At 52.8% G+C, this 19,001-nt stretch overlaps 3 protein-coding genes across 6 annotated transcripts; 2 read left to right on the top strand and 1 right to left on the bottom strand.

The window, feature by feature from the left end:
* Nucleotides 1-959: 959 nt before the first annotated feature.
* Nucleotides 960-2,229, top strand: Ier3 (immediate early response 3). Its single transcript, XM_006997299.4, has 2 exons — nt 960-1,215; nt 1,326-2,229. Exons 1-2 carry the CDS (start codon nt 1,006-1,008, stop codon nt 1,596-1,598), a joined length of 483 nt encoding a protein of 160 aa, XP_006997361.1. The 5' UTR covers nt 960-1,005; the 3' UTR covers nt 1,599-2,229.
* Nucleotides 2,230-2,544: 315 nt separating this feature from the next.
* On the top strand, nt 2,545-12,506 carry Flot1 (flotillin 1). 4 transcript variants are annotated; one of them, XM_006997298.4, is made up of 13 exons: nt 2,545-2,756; nt 3,047-3,103; nt 3,371-3,446; nt 3,525-3,615; nt 3,778-3,921; nt 4,030-4,149; nt 4,617-4,712; nt 5,010-5,162; nt 9,730-9,911; nt 10,004-10,049; nt 10,470-10,607; nt 10,757-10,921; nt 12,158-12,506. In XM_006997298.4, exons 2-13 carry the CDS (start codon nt 3,061-3,063, stop codon nt 12,188-12,190), a joined length of 1,287 nt encoding a protein of 428 aa, XP_006997360.1. In that variant the 5' UTR covers nt 2,545-2,756; nt 3,047-3,060; the 3' UTR covers nt 12,191-12,506. The 4 variants fall into 4 exon arrangements, with proteins under 4 accessions (XP_006997360.1, XP_076414272.1, XP_076414271.1 ...); XM_076558156.1 differs by lacking the exon at nt 12,158-12,506 and adding an exon at nt 11,009-11,403 and having other exon boundaries at nt 2,586-2,756; nt 10,757-10,974; XM_076558157.1 differs by lacking the exon at nt 3,525-3,615 and having other exon boundaries at nt 2,582-2,756.
* A 1,691-nt stretch (nt 12,507-14,197) lies between these two features.
* Tubb (tubulin beta class I) lies at nt 14,198-18,693 on the bottom strand. The gene is made up of 4 exons (XM_006997297.4): nt 17,477-18,693; nt 16,023-16,131; nt 15,562-15,672; nt 14,198-15,430 (listed from the first exon to the last, which is right to left on the bottom strand). Exons 1-4 carry the CDS (start codon nt 17,531-17,533, stop codon nt 14,373-14,375), a joined length of 1,335 nt encoding a protein of 444 aa, XP_006997359.1. The 5' UTR covers nt 17,534-18,693; the 3' UTR covers nt 14,198-14,372.
* Between the last annotated feature and the right edge of the window lie 308 nt (nt 18,694-19,001).

Below are 19,001 nucleotides of genomic sequence, written 5' to 3'. Positions count from 1 at the left end.
GTTGGGAACTGATCCCAGGTCCTCTGCAGAAGCAGCAAGTGCCCTTAACAACTGAGCCATCTGTCCAAACCCTTCTTTGATTTTTTGCTTGTTTGTTCTGAGACTGGACCTTGCTATGTTCCCTACACTGGTCCCAAACTCCTGGGTTCAAGATATCCTCCTGCCTCAACGTGGCCAGCAGCAGGGAAGAGGGCTGCAGCTTCATATTGTGCTGGGTGGCTTTCACAATGCTTTTTTACTCGGGTTGTTACAGGTGCTCAAAAATGTTGACTTCTATGTCCCGAAGAAAGGTCTCCAAAGCAGCCGAGAAATTCTGTGGGTTCTGAATGGTGCTGCATGCAGCACTTGGCCCGATGTCTCGTAATTTTAGAAAAGTTCTTCATTTTGGGTCTTATTATGTGACCCATCCAAGAGGGGCTGCTGACTTCTTGTCCCTGCTGTATCTCTCTTTGCATAGCTTCGCTGGGGTGTCCCTAGGCACCTTGGTTGTGTGCGTATGTGAAATGCATGTGATGTGTGTATGCGTTTTCACGTGTGCTGGGTCTGTGCGTTTTATAGTGTTCTTTTCTTAGTCTTCTTGGAAGTTTGTGCAATGACTTCCCCCGGCATGTGTGTTTCCTACGCATACTTTCAAGTATGTGAATGCGTTTTTCTGTGGTCCCTTGATCTTGCTGGGCGTCTCCAAGGATGGTGGCTGAACCATCTGTGTCTGGGAGCCCCCTCTAGCTCCCTCATGCCCGGACATGTGATTACTACCCCCAGCGATTACACCCACCCGCATTCACTGCTCCCAGACAAAACGTGCAGTGGGTCACCTAGGGAGTAGGCAGCCAAGATTCCGCCTGCATTCTGCTTCCTCCTCGGAATTTCCAGCCCTGCGCAGCCAACTGCTCCCCAGCTGCGAAGGGCGGAGCTCCGTGGGCCCGGCCCCTTCATGACCATATAACTAGCGCCGCCTCGCTGGGGATCTGCACTCTGGCTCACTGTCTGCACCGCGCTCAAACTATGTGCCACTCGCGCAACCATCTCCACACCATGACTGGCCTGCCGGCCCCGGCTCCCGCTCCCTCCGCCAGCTCGGAACTCCGGCGAGGCTCGGGTCCCGAGATTTTCACCTTCGACCCTCTCCCGGAGCCGGCGGTAGCGTCTGCCGCGCGTCTGAACACTTCCCGCGGGCACCGCAAACGCAGCCGAAGGGTGCTCTACCCTCGAGTGGTGAGTGTCTCCGGAGTGGGCAGCAGGAGGTCGGGTCGCTCTGGCACCTACAGGGGACAACGAGACTCAGGGACCTTGATCTGACTTTCCCCTCTTCTGTCTCTTCCCAGGTCCGGCGCCAGCTGCCAACCGAGGAACCCAACATGGCCAAGAGGGTCCTCTTTCTCCTGCTCACCATCATCTTCTGCCAGATCTTGATGGCTGAAGAAGGTGTGTCGCAGACCCTGGCTCCGGAGGATGCTTCCAGCGCCGCTTCACCCGAACCCATCCCTGCGCCCATTACTGCGGCCCCGGTGCTCGAGCCCTTGAATCTGACCTCCGAGTCCTCGGACTACGCTCTGGACCTCAAAGCTTTTCTCCAGCAACACCCGGCGGCCTTCTAAATGCGACGGGCCACACTCAGTCCCGGAAAAAAACAAAAGAGGCACCGGCGTATCCGGTGCGCCAGAGCGTATCCCAAACTGGGACTTATAAGGCAATGCGAACTCAGAACACTACGGCCAAGGTGCTGGTGCGAGCCCGAGGCACCGAGGGTCCCGGCTAGGCCCACTGGAGGAGGACGGCAGCCTTCTCAGTGTCCTAGTTCATATTTATGTATTTATGTATATCCTCCTGGGTGAAGGAGGGGTGTATGTAATATTTATTCTAACTTATGCAGGGGTGCGAGATATGCCCCCCTTGCTGTAACACGGATATCTGGATTATTTATTAACGACGTGTAGGGTCGGTGAGACAGCGTGGTGGGGGGGAGGACTTGGAGCCTGGGGATAAGACTTGGTGGTAGGGCCTAAGTTTAGGGGTAACAGTCCGTCTTCCAGCACCTCAACTCCGTAGTCTGTTGTAAGGCTTGCGGCAGACCCTTGGGAATCCGGTCTGTGGTCTTTGTCCCCCCGCTTGCTTCTCAGGGGCGGCTGCGGGGGTCTTGGGCCCATGGATTGTCAGAGGGCGGCTGGTGCGGGTCGCCTAGTATGTTCTGTGAACACGAATAAACTTGATTGCCGGTTATTATCATCAGTTCTCAAAGCGTATCTTTTCAAGCGGCCAAAAAAAAAAAAAAAAAGAAGGCGTGGCGGGAGGATATGACTAGGGCCCCGGTGTGCACCTCTTCTTGGGTCCCGAACTCTTTTTCTTGGAGTTGGAGACCTACATCCGGCCGCCGGATGCTGTCACTCGTTGCTGGGTCCGCGGTTTTCCCCACGGGGCCGGCGGTGTGTGGCAATCTGCTTACTCACGGCGGACGGCGGGCACCCAAGGGCGGGGCCTCGGCGGAGCGGGGGCGTGGTCTCGGCGGGGCGGGGGCGGGGCCAGTGCCGGCAGCGCCCTGGGGGCCGGAGCGGGAGTGCTGCGGGCGCGAGCGGGGCCTGCCGGGAAAGGGGCGGGGCCGCGTCCGCTGCAGCAACAGGGTGCGGCCGGGTGGGGGGCGCAAGCGCAGCTTCCCGTTAGCCGGGCGTCCGGGCTGCCCCCTGCCTCACCCCAGGTCTCTGCGCGTCTCCGCGCTTCCCGAGACCCCGGCAGGGTCGCTGCCCGCGCACTACCCGAAGGTGAGTGGGGAGGGAGGGGAGGCGGAGCCACGGGCGGCCGAGGAGCCGGGAAGATGCGGAACGGTCTGCAGACCCCTGGGCACCGGAGATGGAGGGGCAGGGGGCGCGGGAGAGGAGGACCGTGAGAGTCGGCGGGCGCAGGGGGGGAAGCCGCCAGGGATAGTAGCACTGCCACAGGGGCGCTGAGGGACTGGGCGGTGGCAGGGGCAGAGCGTGCTCCTGACGGGCATGGGAGGAGGGGCCACAGGCCCCTTCCCCTCCGCCAAGGCTTTCTCTCCATCCCCCTCCAGCTGCGGCCTCAACCATGTTTTTCACTTGTGGCCCAAATGAGGCCATGGTGGTCTCCGGTAAGTCTCGTCCCGGCCAGTGACACCCACTCCACCCCTGAAGCCCCTTTAAGCCTGACCTCTGCCCCCTCGTCTCCTCACCAGCTTACCAGCCCCAACCTTCTGCCCACCGTGGCCAAAAACCACCTGTGATTCCCCCAGCCTGTATTTTCCAAGGCCCAGAATGCTCTCCCTCGACCCCCGGATTCTCTGTGTGAGTGTGTTCCACCCTCCACCCTATAGTCTAAAAAGACTCTGCCATGGCCACATTATGCCCTCACCTTACAGGGTTCTGCAGGAGCCCCCCAGTCATGGTGGCTGGAGGCCGAGTTTTTGTCCTGCCCTGCATCCAACAAATCCAGAGGTAGGTGGATGGAACCCCGGGAGGAAACCCACTTTCCTCTCTGCTCTTTCCCTTACTGTCTGCTCCTTTTCCCCCTAGGATCTCTCTCAACACACTGACCCTCAATGTCAAGAGTGAAAAGGTTTATACCCGCCATGGGGTCCCCATCTCAGTCACGGGCATTGCCCAGGTGAGGCTTTCAGAGCCTTCCTCCCAAAGCCGCTCCCACCTTTTCCTGGCCATTGAGCACCTCTGACCATGGCCTTCTGGACTCTGCCTTTCTGCTGGTCTCACCTTCTCCAGCCGCCCCCAAGGCACCTAGCTCTTCCTCCTCTCTCTACTACGGCTCCAGGTGAAGATCCAGGGCCAGAACAAAGAGATGTTGGCAGCCGCCTGCCAGATGTTCCTGGGGAAGACAGAGGCGGAGATTGCCCACATTGCCCTGGAGACACTGGAGGGCCACCAGAGGGCTATCATGGCCCACATGACTGTGGAGGTGGGACTGGGGGACAAGAAAAGATCTGGGTAGGGATGCCAGGATGAGAACCAGCTCATCTGTGACAGGTGATGAGTCTGACCTCCCTCCTGTCACTATTCTCTCTAGGAGATCTATAAGGACAGACAGAAATTCTCAGAGCAAGTTTTCAAAGTGGCCTCCTCAGACCTGGTCAACATGGGTATCAGCGTGGTTAGCTACACCTTGAAGGACATTCATGATGACCAGGTAAAATACGCAGTTGAGGCAGGATTCGTGGCTGGAGCCTGCAATCCCAGCACTGGAGGTAGGATAGGGGGACTAAAGCAGGATGGATCCATAGGTCATCTACATAGTGAGTTCCATTCCAGCCTGGGCTACCAAGTGAGATCCTGCCTCAAAAACAAACAGCCTGTGATGGTGATGGTGATGGTGATGGTGATGGTGATGCACGCCTTTAATCCTGCACTCACATGGGAGATAGAGGCAGGTGGATCTCGTGTGTTGGAGGCCAGCCCAGTCTACAAGGCGAGTTCCAAGACAGCCAGGGATACAAAACAGAGAGACCCTATCTGGGGAAACAAAGAACAAGTTTAGTGTAAAGCACCGACCTAGCCTCGTGTGCTGGGGGCTCTGGTTCAACCCCTGCACACACAACAAACCAACAGCCTGATCCCATCTCTGACGCCCCTGAGACTGTTTTTTCTCTCCCGCAGGACTACTTGCACTCTTTGGGAAAGGCTCGCACCGCACAAGTTCAGAAAGATGCTCGGATTGGGGAAGCAGAGGCCAAAAGAGATGCCGGGATACGGGTGAGGGAGATGGGGGATGCTTGGTCACCCCCGGGATACGGGTGAGGAGATGGGGGATGCTTGGTCACCCCCGGGATACGGGTGAGGAGATGGGGGATGCTTGGTCACCCCTGGGATACGGGTGAGGAGATGGGGGATGCTTGGTCACCCCGGCCAGACGCCCAGTGGACAAGGGCACAGGGGGCTTGGGGGGCCCAGCTGAGTGTGTCTGGCCAAGCTGGCTCCCCAGGGGGTAACAGAGAAATCTGGTGGAGAACAGGTCCTTACCCTCTGACCTTCCTCACTAATCTGACCTAGGAGGCGAAGGCCAAGCAGGAGAAGGTGTCTGCACAGTGCCTTAGTGAAATAGAGATGGCCAAGGCACAGAGAGACTATGAGCTGAAGAAGGCTACCTACGACATCGAGGTCAACACCCGCCGAGCACAGGCTGACCTGGCCTATCAGCTGCAGGTAAGTGCGGCCACGCTGGGCGTGTCCAGGCTGCTCTGCGACCCTTCTCTTGTCTCTCTTCCATCTGTATTAGAGACTTCCATCAATTTTGACCCGTCTCCCCCATAGGATAAAAGACATAAAAGTCTCAAGTAGAGACTGGAGAGCTGGCTCAGTTGATACATGCGCTGAGTGGCACACACGTGTGATCCCCATGCTGGGGAGGCAGAGATAGGTGGATCTTGGGGGAGTCACTGGTCAGCCCGGCTAGCGTAATCATTGAACCTCAGGCCAGTGAGGGACTTTGTCTCAGAGTATAAGGTGTCTGCAGAGGGATGATACTGTGCCTTGTCCTCTGGCCTCCACAAACACCTGTACATGTATGGGCATCTGCACGTACATATGGACTGGAGCATTCAGCTGAAAACCTCTCAGAAAAGAAAGAGCCAGGGTGTGGTGGCACGCACTGTTTTAATCCTGGCACTCGGGAGGCAGAGGCAGGTGGATCTCTGAGTTTGAGACCAGCCTGGTGTGCAAAGTGAGTTGTGAGTTCTGAACAGCCAGGGCTGTTACTAGAGAAACCCTGTCTCAAAAAAACAAACAAACAAACAAGAAGAGAGAGAGAGAAAGGCCATGAATTCGATTGATCAAGAGTCATGTTTGGGCTAGGCTGTGCCTATTACGATCAATCCACATGAGTCTATTAAATGGGTAACAATTTATTAAGATATAAGTTGAGGAAATACATTCACAGAAACAAAATGGAGTAGACAGCTGAAGTCGTCCGCTGATCTGACCGTGACCCTTCTCCCTTCCCCTATAAGAGGCCATGTATAAAGGCAGGAAGCGCCGTCTCCTTCGGGCCCTATAGCCATGGGCCGAGCAAATTCCATTACACGTGCCTGTCTGTAAGGGCACCTGGCTGCAGGTAGGAACCAGAGTACCCAGTGCTCCACTCGCCAAGCTGTGTTCTGGGTGTGAGTCTGCACCTGTTCGGAAGAGAGAAGCTTTTTCTCGCTTGTACAGGGTACCCCAAGACTTTGGTGATCAAAGAGAAGGGCGAGGAAGGAAACAGATGTGGACCTTGGGTGACGGGAAGTGATCCTTTCTATTACAAGAAGGTGTAGCTGGTTCCTGTCTTCATGGTTGCACATTTGCGAATCTGCCCGCTCACTGGGATTAGTGGGTGGGCCCTAGGTCAGTGCTGACAGCATTGGTCTGACACATGGGCAGGCACAGAATGCTGAGCAGTTCTGGTTGCCTGATGGAGTCTCCAGATGAGATCAAATAAGGAAATGCTGCCTTGTTTCAGCTCTCAGGCCGCAAACAATTTCACCACATGACCCCAACACCATTTCTGCATTTTTGTGATTTTTGTTATTGATTTTGCTGTTTAAAATGACTCTTGGGGCTGAGGGTATAACACACACACAGACTCACACGTTCACAATAAAACGGCACTCAAATAGTACTAAAGTGCTATGTGGAGTCCCTTAGCACAAGACTGTGATATGCCTTATGGAGAAGGTGTGTGTGTGTTGTTAGGTTACCTTGGTTCAGACAGGAATTAAAATACAGTTGGCTTCTGTTCCACTGGAATGCATTAGCTCTGTGTGCTTTATATAAGGTGTCTTTATTTTTTATTTGTTGTTTTTGTTTTGTTTCATTCTTTGAGACAGGGTCTCACTATGTACCCGTCTGTCTGCTCTGGAACTGACTATATATATAGACACTGGCTGGCCTCAGAGTCACCGGCCTCTACCCTCTGAGGGCTGGGACTAAAGTTGTGCACCACCATGTCCTGCTTGTTTGTTTGAGAAAGGGTCTCACACTGTAGCCCAGTTTGGCCTTCGACTTGTGGTAATCCCCGTTTCAGCCTCTTTCTTTCTTTTTTAAGATTTATTTATTTTATGTAGATGAGTGCTCTATCTGCACTACCAGTTTATGCCAGAAGAGGGCATCAGATCCTACTATAGATTGTTGTGGGCCACCATGTGGCTGCTTGGAATTGAACTTGGCACCTGTGGATGAGCAGCCATCTCTCCAGCCCCCTGTTTTCAGCCTCCTTACTGCTGGGATTACAGGCATGTACCACCAGGCCTAGCTTAGAAGATATCTTTTAGTTTTTCAAGAAGGGGTTTCTCTGTGTAGTCCTGGCTGTCCTGCAACTCACTGTGTAGACCAGGCTGGCCTTGAACTCAGATATCCACCTGCCTCTGTCTCCCAAGTGCTGGGATTAAAGGCAGGCTCCACCCACCTGCCTAGAATGTATCTTTTAAACAAAAACTCTTAAGCAAAAATAAATATTGATTGGCTGATAAAGGGTGTAGACGAGGCTGCTCCTTGAACTCACAGAGATTCTCTTGCCTCTGTCTCTGAATGCTGGGTGTCGTTGGCTTTCTTTGCCAGCCCCCAAATCATGACACAGAGACTTGTTATTAATTATGAATGCCCAGCCTTAGCTTAGGCTTGTTTCTAGCCAGCATTTTATTTTATTTATTTATTTATTTTTTTGAGACAGAGTTTCTCTGTGTAGCCCTGGCTGTCCTGGAACTCACTTGGTAGCCCCAGGCTGGCCTCGAACTCACAGAGATCCGCCTGCCTCTGCCTCCCAGTGCTGGGATTAAAGGCGTGCGCCACCACTGCCTGGCGCTTTTTTATTCTTAATTTAACCCATTTCTATTCATCTATGTGCTGCATTAGGCTTGTTTACCTCATCTGCACACTGTCCATCCCACTTTCCCGCTTCCTCAGTGCTGGCTGGCTGGGCCCCCTGGCTGGCTGGGCCCCTGGCTGGCTGGGCCCCTGGCTGGCTGGCTCCCCTTCTCTCTGCCTGCCAGCGCCGCCTGTCCCTCCTCTGCCTAGCTGTTTTCAGCTTTTTATTACACCAAACAGGTACCTTAGGCAGGCAAGGTGAAACAGCAACATATCTTTACGTAGTTAAACAATTATTTTGCAACTTAAATATTCTATTCCACAACAGCTGGGGTTAAAGGTGTTCACTACAGTCCTTAGGTAGTTGAGCACACCTTTAAACCCAGCACTCGGGAGGCAGAGCCAGGCGGATCTCTGTGAGTTCAAGGCCAGTCTGGTCTACAGAGCAAGATCCAGGACAGCCAAGGCTACACAGAGAAACCCTGTCTCAAACAATGCCCCCCCCCATAAAAAAAAAAGATTTTTTATTTTTATTTTATGTGATGAGTGTTTTGCGTACTTGTTTGTATGTGTACTGTGTTCATGTGTTGGTGCTTGGTATCTGTGGAGGCCAGAAGAGGGCATCACATGCCCTGGAACTGGAGTTTCAGATGCCAGACAGATGCTAGGTGATGAACACAAGTCCTTTGCAAGAGCAGCCAATGCTTTTAACTACTGACCTATCTCTCCACCCCCACCCCCCCACCCCCTGCCACCCGTGTGTCAGGTCGGAGACAACCTGCAAGAGCCGGTTGTCTCCAACCATGTGGGTCCTCCAGGATCAAACTCGGAGTCAGACTTGAAGTCAAATGCCTTTGTGCCCTAAGCCATTTTGCTAGTTCCAAGATCACACCAAGTTGAGGCTAGCTTGGACTATGTACTTTTAAGGTAGGCTGGAATACAGAGTGACAACATCCTACCTTTAAAAAAAAGTCAGGAGAGATGGCTCAGTGGTTAAGAGTGCTGCTGCTCTTCCAAAGGTCCTGGGTTCAATTCCCAGGACCCGAATGGTAGCATACAACCATCTGTAACTGTAGTCCTGTGAGATCCAACACCCTCTTCTCGTGTGCAGATGGACTTACAGACGAAATACCCATATACATAAAAAAAAAAAAAGTCTTTAGAGATTGGTGGTGGCACATACCTTTAATTCCAGCACTGAGATCTCTGATTTCAAGGCTAGCCTGGCTTACAGCTAGAGTTCCGGGATAGCCAGGGCTACACAGAGAAACTCTGTCTTGAAGAACCAAAATAATAATAACAACAACAACAACAAGAATGGAAAAAAAGAGAAATCTGAACATGCACACACAGTCTGTGGAAGCTGGTTATAGTAGTTGCTTCTAGGAAGGGAACCAAGTGGTTTGAGGCAAGAGGTGGGAGGAAGCCACTTTTTCCATATCTACTTTTTCTTTTGAACTTACTTCGTATGCAAAAAGATTTAAAAAAAGAAAAGAAAAGTCCGCTGGGAGGGTGGAAAAGGCAGTACTGACTATTGGGCTGTCCGGGCTGGAGTTGATGGTGGCCAACCCTAAGAATGGCTGCAAAGGGAAGTGGCGAGATGTGGACAGGACTGTGGAGGTAGAAGGTGACCGCCAGAGGGGGTCAGTGTACTCTAGAGAGTTACACAAGTGGAAGACCCGGAAGGGACGCTTTCCTCACCCAAGGGAAGGCAGGTACCTGGTCACTACCCATTCTGATGCTGAAGCCTTTACCTGCTCTGAAGAGTCCTTCTGTACTTGAAAAGGATCCCACTACCTTGTAGGCTGGGTAGACCAGGAAGCAACTTCATGGGCCTCTCCCACACCCTAATGCTGGCTTTTCTCTCTGGCTCGGGGGGGGGGGGTGCGCAGTCTGCTCCCCAGCCCTGACTAGAGTGCCCCTTGCTCTCTAGGTGGCCAAAACCAAGCAGCAGATCGAGGAGCAGCGGGTGCAGGTGCAGGTGGTGGAGCGCGCCCAGCAGGTGGCGGTGCAGGAGCAGGAGATCGCCCGGCGCGAAAAAGAGCTGGAGGCCCGCGTGCGCAAACCTGCGGAGGCTGAGCGCTACAGGCTGGAGCGCCTCGCGGAAGCAGAGAAGTAACTCCCGCTTCCTGCGCCCCTCTTGGCCCCTTGACACTCGCAGGCAGGCAAGGCGCCTGGCCACCAACCCCCTTCCCTTCCATCCCCAGGGCCCAGCTGATCATGCAGGCCGAGGCCGAAGCTGAGTCTGTGCGGGTGAGTTGTGGCATGGCCCCTGCTTAGCACGGGGAAGGGCTTGGGTCAGATTTTCTTAACTCTTCTTTGACTTTGTCACCCTGGCTGACCAGGAACTCATTGTGTGAAAAATAGGCTAGGTTCAAACTCACAGAGATCCGCCCTCCTCCGCCTCCCAAGTTCCGGGATTAAAGGCGTGCATGCACAACTGCACCCAGCTGGGGTTTTTTTGGTTTTTTTTTTTTTTTATGTGGGGGGCAGGATGGGATAATGTACTATCTTGCCAGTGTGAGGTCAGATCTTTTCTTCCACACACGTGAGCTCTGGAGGTTTAACTTAGGTTGATGGCCCAAGCACTTTACCTCTGAGCCATCTCACTGGCCTCAGAATTCCGTGTTCTTAGCGAATGCCATCGGTCTCAGTGCCTTGTACCCTCTGCAGATGCGCGGGGAAGCTGAGGCCTTTGCCATAGAGGCCCGCGCTCGTGCGGAAGCCGAGCAAATGGCTAAGAAGGCAGAAGCCTTCCAGATGTACCAGGAGGCCGCCCAGCTGGACATGCTGCTGGAGAAACTGCCCCAGGTCTGGGGGTGGGTGGGACTGTGGGAGAGGGGTGAGGTGAAGTAGGTGATGAGGGGGCCATAAGTTAGGGGTGACCAAAGTGAGGAATTATGACCAGTAGTAGGGTGAATTTGATGGGTGGCGTGGTCAGAGCTCTCTCTACATACCAGGTGGCCGAAGAGATCAGTGGTCCCCTGACCTCAGCCAAAAAGATCACACTGGTGTCCAGCGGAAGTGGAACCATGGGGGCAGCCAAAGTGACTGGGGAAGTACTGGACATTCTAAGCCGCCTGCCAGAGAGTGTGGAGAAACTCACGGGCATCAGCATCTCCCAGGTGATGGTGAATGCCGTGTGTGTGTGTGTGTGTGTGTGTGTGTGTGTGTGTGTGTGTGTACAGGTGTGTGTACAGGTGTGTGTACAGGTGTGTGTACCTGTGTCATGTGATACAGTGCTTGATGGGCATCCAGGAGCCCAGGAAGTCACAGACAGTGACTTGGGGTCAAGTCACCCTGCTGAGGACCCAAATTCAGTCCCCAGAACCCATGTCAGGTCCTTGCTTGGCAAGTTCTAGGCCAGTGAGAGACCTGAAAACAGAATGGTGCTTGAGGAACAACAGCCACCGATATCTTTTGCCTTTCACACACAAGTACACATACAAAAGAACGACCTCCAATATGTTAACGTAGCTTCCCACGGCTGGGAAGCAGAGCTTCAGCCAGGCTAGTTAATCTTCATAGTCTGTGTGCCTGAGCACCTGAGGAGAACAAAGGATCAGCTGCCACCTGGTGATAATTCACTTCATGGCAAAGGTGAGAATGATGTAAATCACAGCCCCCTTGCTGGGGTGTCGGGTGGGGGGGGGGGACTGTTTAGAGTGCTTAGGGCACTGTTGTGTGTGCCACAGAGATGTGGAGCTGGGTGTAGTGGTATAAACCTTTAATCTCAGCATGCAGGGGGCAGAAGCAGGCTGAGCTGTGAGTCTGAGACCATCTGGGGCCACATAGTGAGACCTTGTTTGTGGGCCGTGTTGTTTCTCTGTGTAGCTCTAGCTGTTCTGGAACCCACTCTGTAAACCAGACTGACCTCGAACTCACAGGGATCCACCCACCTCTGCCTCCGGAGTGCTGGGATTTAAGCATGCACCACCACTGCCTGGCAAGACTGTCTTAAAAATAAAACAGCACCATGCCTATAAAAGCAATCTTCATTGGCTGGGCGGTGGTGGTACACACCTTTAATCCCAGCACTTGGGAGGCACACAGAAACCCTGTCTTGAAAAACAATCTTCATCAAGCTGGGTTTGTTGGACCCTCTTTGAAGCCTGAGCTAGGTTTTGTGCTAAGGAGAATTATGCAAGCAAAGCTCTGGTCCTCTGACCTCGTCAGTGACAGATCTCCATGACTACACTGATGCCTGGAACTCCGAGATCCACCTGCCTCTGCCTCCTGTGTATGTGCCACCTCACCCAGCAAGAAGATGGTTGGCCTTTCAATGCCCTCCTGAACCCATTCTTCCAAGTGGTTGCTGGAGAGCAGGTGCCCAGTTCCACATCTTCACTCTTTTTCTCCAGGTGAATCACAACAAGCCTTTGCGGACGGCATGAGCCCTCAACTCAGCAGTACCTGGACCTGTGGCTCAAGTGGTCTCATTGCATGCACCTCTCCTGGCTTCCCTGGGCATGCCTCCTGACAGAGAGATGCACCATATCTCCTTGCCAAACAGTCTGTGCCTTGCCTTGGAGGGGTTGGCCCCCTTCTCAGTCCGTTGCCAGTGCCCTACACCAGGTTTTGATGATCCCACTTAAGCCCATCCCAACTATTTAACTTCCTGATTAAACTAGACTGTGTGAACCTGTTATCTACACTTTCTTCACCAAGACCAAAAGATGGCCCTTCTTGTTAAATAAACCAAGTACCGATCTGGAAGCAGAATCACAAGTTCCAGGAACCTGGTTCAAGTTCTTCCCCTGGAAGTTGGCTGTTGGGACACTGGACTCCTGCAGTCAATTTGGCACGGTTTAGGTACATCAGGTAACAGAGTCTGGTGTAGCATTTGTATATAACCCTCAAACACCCTGCTTTATACATTAAATCCAAATCCATTATGTCTAACTGAACTAGCATGTGTGGCAGCTCCAGTCTGTAGCTTTAACAAGTGGAGATAAATGGTAACTCCACCAGCCTGAGCAACAGACTTGTCTCAAAAAAACTTACGGCTTTTCCGACTAGAAGTAAAGGATTCACTTAAGCCAGGTGGTGGTGGTAGTGGCTGCAGCAGCAGCTTATGCCTTTAATCCCAGCACCAGGGAGGCCAGCCTGGTCTACAGAATGAGTTCCAAAACAGCCAAGGTTACTGAGAATCCCTCAGTGTGTGTGACCAAGTTAATAGCCCCAGAGGTACCTGGGATGGACTGGAAGGTTGAAAATGAAACCTGAGGGCCAGTTCACCTCGGGCACTCCACAAGTCTCCACTGAATGCTAGCGTTAGAGGTAGGTCTAACCAGTTTTAACCGTCTCCCTGCCCCCAACCCCCACCCCTGGAGAGCTAGGAATGTGAGTTGTCCCCAGCAACAAAAGAAAAACTGCAGGGTGTGCCACATGTAGTTTCAGCTATTGGAAAGGCCGAGGTAGAATCGTCACCTAGCTGGGGCAGCCTGGGCAAACTAAGGAACACTTAGTGAGGGACAGAGCTCGGTGGCAGAGCATCTGCCTAGTGCATAGGGTCACATTCAATCCCCAACGCAAAAAAAGCCAGTGTGAAGACATGGCCAGGACGGATGATGGCAGTTTGCTTACCAGGATTTAAGACAAAAGGATTAAGTCTGACATCCTTATGGGCCTGGGAACAGAGTGCAATTCCACCTGGGCCCTCGCCTCCACCAGCAGCTTTACCTAACCCTGAATGAGCACGCCTCACACCTTTTTTCCAATTCCCATTTATTTTCGGCTCTTGGGGCAATGTCATCTTTTCAATATGAAAAAAAGCAGCCAAGTTCAACACAAAATAGAAGGGTAAGGTAAGACCAAACCAGGAAGGAAATGGCAGAAGCAAAGATGTCACCCTCCCTCTGGGGAAGGTCCCAAACACACCTTCCAAAGTTTGGAGGTTAAGTGGACTGGGCGGTTTCTGGACACCCAGAGACCAAGGCTCTGCTCCGGCCTCACTCCCACCTCTCGGAGAAAGGAGGAATACAGGGAGGACACCTCCAACGGCAGATTTGGCTCAGGACAGCCGGGAGGCTATAAATGGAGATAATACTGTTAATACCTCTCCTGAGGCTGAGATGAAGCAGAGGGAAACCTGTGGATTGAAAAAGCAGTGGATCCCCTGTGTAAATGGCCATGCCTGGAAATTCCACCCCTCCTCTTCCTAGTGACCCCTACTGGATACCACCCTTCCCTTTCTCTGATCCACTACTTAGCTTTAGGATGCTGGCCACTATCTGGGTTTTTAGTAATGGGCCGGATCAGGATCTGGAGCAGAACTCGGGTTCCTGGAGCATGTATTGGAAAAATATTGACAGTTATGAGAAATGGATACCAGAAGGAAATATAGGGCAACACTCAGAATGGCAGAAATCTAGGTTTGTCAAGAGTGGAAAGAGAAAGGAGACATTCCACAAACAAGTATTTATTGAGCGCCTACTGTGTGCCAGGCACTGTTCACCCTCCCCAGTGAAAAAACAAAACAGGACAGAGGCAGCAGAAAGAAACTCTGAAGGAGAAAACGGGCAGCTGAAGAAAGCTGAGGGAGCTAAGCAGCCTGAGGTGATGCAGGGCTCTGCCTTAGGCCTCTTCTTCTGCCTCCTCCCCGAAATCCTCTTCCTCCTCTGCAGTGGCATCCTGGTACTGCTGATACTCGGAGACGAGGTCATTCATGTTGCTCTCGGCTTCGGTGAACTCCATCTCGTCCATGCCCTCACCTGTGTACCAGTGGAGGAAGGCCTTCCGGCGGAACATGGCTGTGAACTGCTCTGAGATGCGCTTGAAGAGCTCCTGGATGGCGGTGCTGTTTCCAATGAAGGTGACTGCCATCTTGAGGCCACGTGGTGGGATGTCACAGACCGCCGTCTTGACATTGTTGGGGATCCATTCCACAAAGTAGCTGCTATTCTTATTCTGCACATTGAGCATCTGCTCATCTACCTCCTTCATGGACATCCGCCCACGGAAGACAGCTGCGACAGTGAGGTATCGGCCGTGGCGGGGGTCACAAGCAGCCATCATATTCTTGGCATCGAAGACCTGCTGGGTGAGTTCAGGCACAGTGAGGGCACGATACTGCTGGCTTCCACGGCTGGTGAGTGGGGCAAAGCCAGGCATGAAGAAGTGGAGACGTGGGAAGGGCACCATGTTGACAGCCAGCTTTCGGAGGTCGGCGTTGAGCTGGCCTGGGAAGCGGAGGCAGGTGGTCACCCCGCTCATGGTGGCCGAGACGAGGTGGTTCAGGTCACCATAGGTCGGCGTGGTGAGCTTGAGGGTGCGGAAGCAGATGTCATAGAGGGCCTCGTTGTCGATACAGTAGGTCTCGTCGGTGTTCTCCACCAGCTGGTGGACAGAGAGGGTGGCGTTGTAGGGCTCGACCACGGTGTCAGACACTTTGGGCGAGGGTACCACACTGAAGGTGTTCATGATGCGGTCAGGGTACTCTTCTCGGATCTTGCTGATGAGCAGGGTGCCCATGCCAGAACCGGTACCTCCCCCCAGCGAGTGGGTCAGCTGAAAGCCTTGCAGGCAGTCGCAGCTCTCTGCCTCCTTCCGCACCACGTCCAGGACAGAGTCAACCAGCTCGGCTCCCTCTGTGTAGTGACCCTTAGCCCAGTTGTTGCCTGCTCCAGACTGACCTGTCAGGTGTCAGAAAAAAAAAATTAGAAAGCTTAGTCACTAAGATTCGGGAGAGCCATGATTATTACTAATCTTTCAACTTTTGGAAAAACCCCCTTGGGAACATGGGAATTCATTTCATGTAACTCACCAAAAACAAAGTTGTCTGGTCTGAAGATCTGGCCAAAAGGACCTGATCGAACGGAGTCCATGGTCCCGGGTTCTAGATCCACCAAGATAGCTCTGGGGACATACTTGCCACCTGCAGGGATTCAAGCAGATGTTTGAGAGCCCTCTGCAGTGAAGATCTAATTTGGGGTGGGCAATACCCAAACCACTAAGCTTGTCATTCCAGGCGCTGCCACCTGGTGGCAGCAGAGCTAATCTTTGGCTCCTTATGGTGGGTGTCTAAAGGGAAAGGATGAGATTCGTGCAAAGGGGTTAACAGGTACTTATGTGGGATAACAGGGCGCGGTGATACCGCCTTTAAATCCAGCAATCGGGAGGTGGACCGACCTTTGTAGGTTCCGGCCAGCCAGTGATGCATAATGAGACCCTGCCTCAACTGGAGAAGTGTTAACAGGGAAAAAGAATCGGGATTTCTGCCCTCACCTGTGGCTTCATTGTAGTACACAGAGATTCGGTCCAGCTGCAGGTCGCTGTCTCCGTGGTAGGTACCGGTAGGGTCGATGCCGTGTTCATCGCTTATCACCTCCCAGAACTGCATAGGGAAGAGCAATGAGCCCTCAATAGCCCAAGTCCTAAGGGAAGGCTACCCGCCCGCATTTCAATTCTAGACATGCTCAAACGAAGCTGAGGTGTAGATACTGCAGTTCCGTTATCTGCCTGCCGAACCTCCAATTAGGATCCTACACCTAGGAAGGTCACCACCTTTGTGGCTAGGATAAGCGATGGGCAGACAGTTCATCCATATGGGCGGACTGGACTGCCACCCGCCCACTTGGCTAAGCACCCAGCCAAGCGCTTCAGGATGGGCACCGCCCCTCCAGGCCAGCACAAAAGAGGGTTGGGGGAGAAAGGTGCGGCCACTGCAGTCGCCCACCCCTTACGCGCGTTCCACGTGACTGCGGTGGCGGGCCGCTCTTCCAGCAGCCCACAAAGGCGGGAGCAGCGTGGGCGGGGCCTGGCACGAGGGGCGGGGCCAGTGCGCCCCCGCGGGCTAGGGCTGCATTGTCCCTGCGCGCCAGGGGCGCTAGCCCCGCCCCCGAAGGGTCCCACCCTTCGGCTACAATTTAGCGGCCGCACTTCCTCCTCCCCACCCCTCCCCCGCTACATTGTAATTGCGCGCAAAAAAAAAAAAAAAAAAAAAAGGAAAGAAAAAAAAGAAAAAACCATATCCTCAGATTTTTATTCCTTTGCTAGCTTCCCTCTCCTAAATAGTCTCTCACACACACACTTAGTCCTGAGGGACCTCTTATAGACACGCAAACCTCACTTTCCCATCAGTTCTCACCCTGAGATTTCTTAAAGGTAATGAAAACTAAAAGTAGCCCCCTCCACAGAATCATTATCTACCTAAAAGCTGAAACAAGCCTGGGGATGGCGAGTGCTCTAGGGTCTCCAAGCCTTTGTTGAGAGGTAATGCGCACCCGGAGCACGTCGTACGGACCTCTGCAGCTGCCCGCCCAACCTCTCCCCTTCCCCCTCCAGTCCTGCTCCACTAAGGCCCTCCAGGCGGGGTGGGGGTGGGGGTGCCGCAAGGGGAAAACCTCGCTTCGGCTTTGTCTCCGCTCGTTTCCGCATCTCTCCTCGCCAGTTCTCGAACCGTTAGAACACCCCACTTTAGATAGGTACTTAACAGTCCCTCAGACTCTCTGTCCCCTAAATCCAAGTCTTTTTAAGGGCTTTCCGAAAATGTGCCAAGAAAAATATTTCTCCATTTTTCAGTATCAGAATGCTAGCTACAAATATGGGTTATATTTATACGTGCTAAACTTTGAGGGCCCAAAGCTGACGGATGGAGAATGCAGAAACCCGGTAACAGTCCTCATGCTAACCTGGATTTTCATCCTCACCGATTTCAGCTAAAATTCTAAAATTCTTACCTTAGCACCGATCTGGTTGCCACACTGTCCAGCCTGGATGTGCACGATTTCCCTCATGGCTTCAAGGTAGGTGCCGAGCAAGAAAAGATAATTTTTTTTCTTTCTGGGCTGGTCTCAGGCTGAAGGGATGGAACGTGGCCCCGGAGGCTGCAGCAGCGAGATGCGAGCACCACCGCAGGAAGGTTCTAAGAGGCAGAAGAGGCCGGCGAGCGCAGGAGGGAAGGCGCGCAGGGCGGGGCGCGCGTTCGCGCGGCCGGGGGCGGGAGATAGGCGGGAGCCCCTGGTCGCAGACAAAGCCTCTCCAGCCTGTCGCTGATTAGCCCAGCCGATCACGTGCCAGGCGACCATTGGTCTATGAGCCAGTGGCGAGCGCAATCCTTTTTGGGAGTTGTAGTTCTCTATTGTCCACGCTGCAAAATGAAGTTAGGCATGGGTGGGTACTGTGGGAGGTTTAATGGGCATCTTGCGTATGGGTGTGATTGTATTTATTTTTTTTAATGGAAAATGACTTCTCATGAGATTCCTATCCTTTATTCCTGAGAGAGGTTTTTGTGCTAAGAAGTTTTGGGAAATATAGTAATTGGGAGGTCTGAGGTTCCCTGAACTGGGAGGTGGGGTAGGCACGCCCTGCAAGCTGCCGCCGCAGTAGCTCTGGTAAGGGCAGACTGCATAGCTCAGCGGAAAGTCCGAGATACATACTATCTAGTACTTTGTGGTCCCAAGACAGGAACTTCAGTAAGCGCCACTCCCTCGCATCCCCTCCTGTCTCTAAGGGAGTTGTCCCAAGGATGTTTCAAAAGAGAAACAAAATTGCAAGGACTTTTCGGACTAGAATTGTTGCACGGGACGGATGTTCACAAAGAGTGAAGCTGTAATCTCTTCGGAGGCCGGAGGAGGACAGGACAGGGCGGGGGGTGGGGGTGGAATGCCTCTAGGACGACACAGAAGACATCCTGGTCATCTTGTCAATACAGACTGTGAAATGGGATGCCTAAAAGAATGACAGCGTCTTCTGATGCCTCTCTCAGACACTCAGATGAAGTCGGCTGATTTTATTCACTAGATGAGGCTGTGGCAGTTGGTTGATTTTTTTCACGAGGTTAAGCTGTATTAAAAGTCCTGGAACTGTGGAAGAGGGGAGAGGGGATTGAATGGACTCAAGTCAGAGCCGATAAGCTTCTTCCCAGGGTTTCATTCGATAGAAGAAACTAAGTACCCTAAAAAGTGTAAAGGGATACAAAACGATTAATTAGAGTCAGAGTAGAACGGTTCACACGTTAATACCATCATTCTAAGCCAGGAGGATCTCAGGAAATTCAAGGTCAACCTGGGTTACTTAAGAGAGTTCCTGCCCAGCTGGAGGTACAGCTTTAGACCCAGTCTCAAAATAAATAACAGGAAAAATTAGCTTGTGCCCAACCTCCCAAAGACTGGGGAGGTTGAGGCAGAAAGATTCTTGTACGTTGAAGGCTAGCTAACCTGGGCTACAAAATGAGAGCCTGTCTTGGAAACAAAACATACATGG

This window comes from Peromyscus maniculatus, chromosome 21 (assembly GCF_049852395.1).
Source record: "Peromyscus maniculatus bairdii isolate BWxNUB_F1_BW_parent chromosome 21, HU_Pman_BW_mat_3.1, whole genome shotgun sequence".
Lineage (NCBI taxonomy): Eukaryota > Metazoa > Chordata > Mammalia > Rodentia > Cricetidae > Peromyscus > Peromyscus maniculatus.
This window is presented reverse-complemented; position numbering and strand designations above follow the sequence as displayed.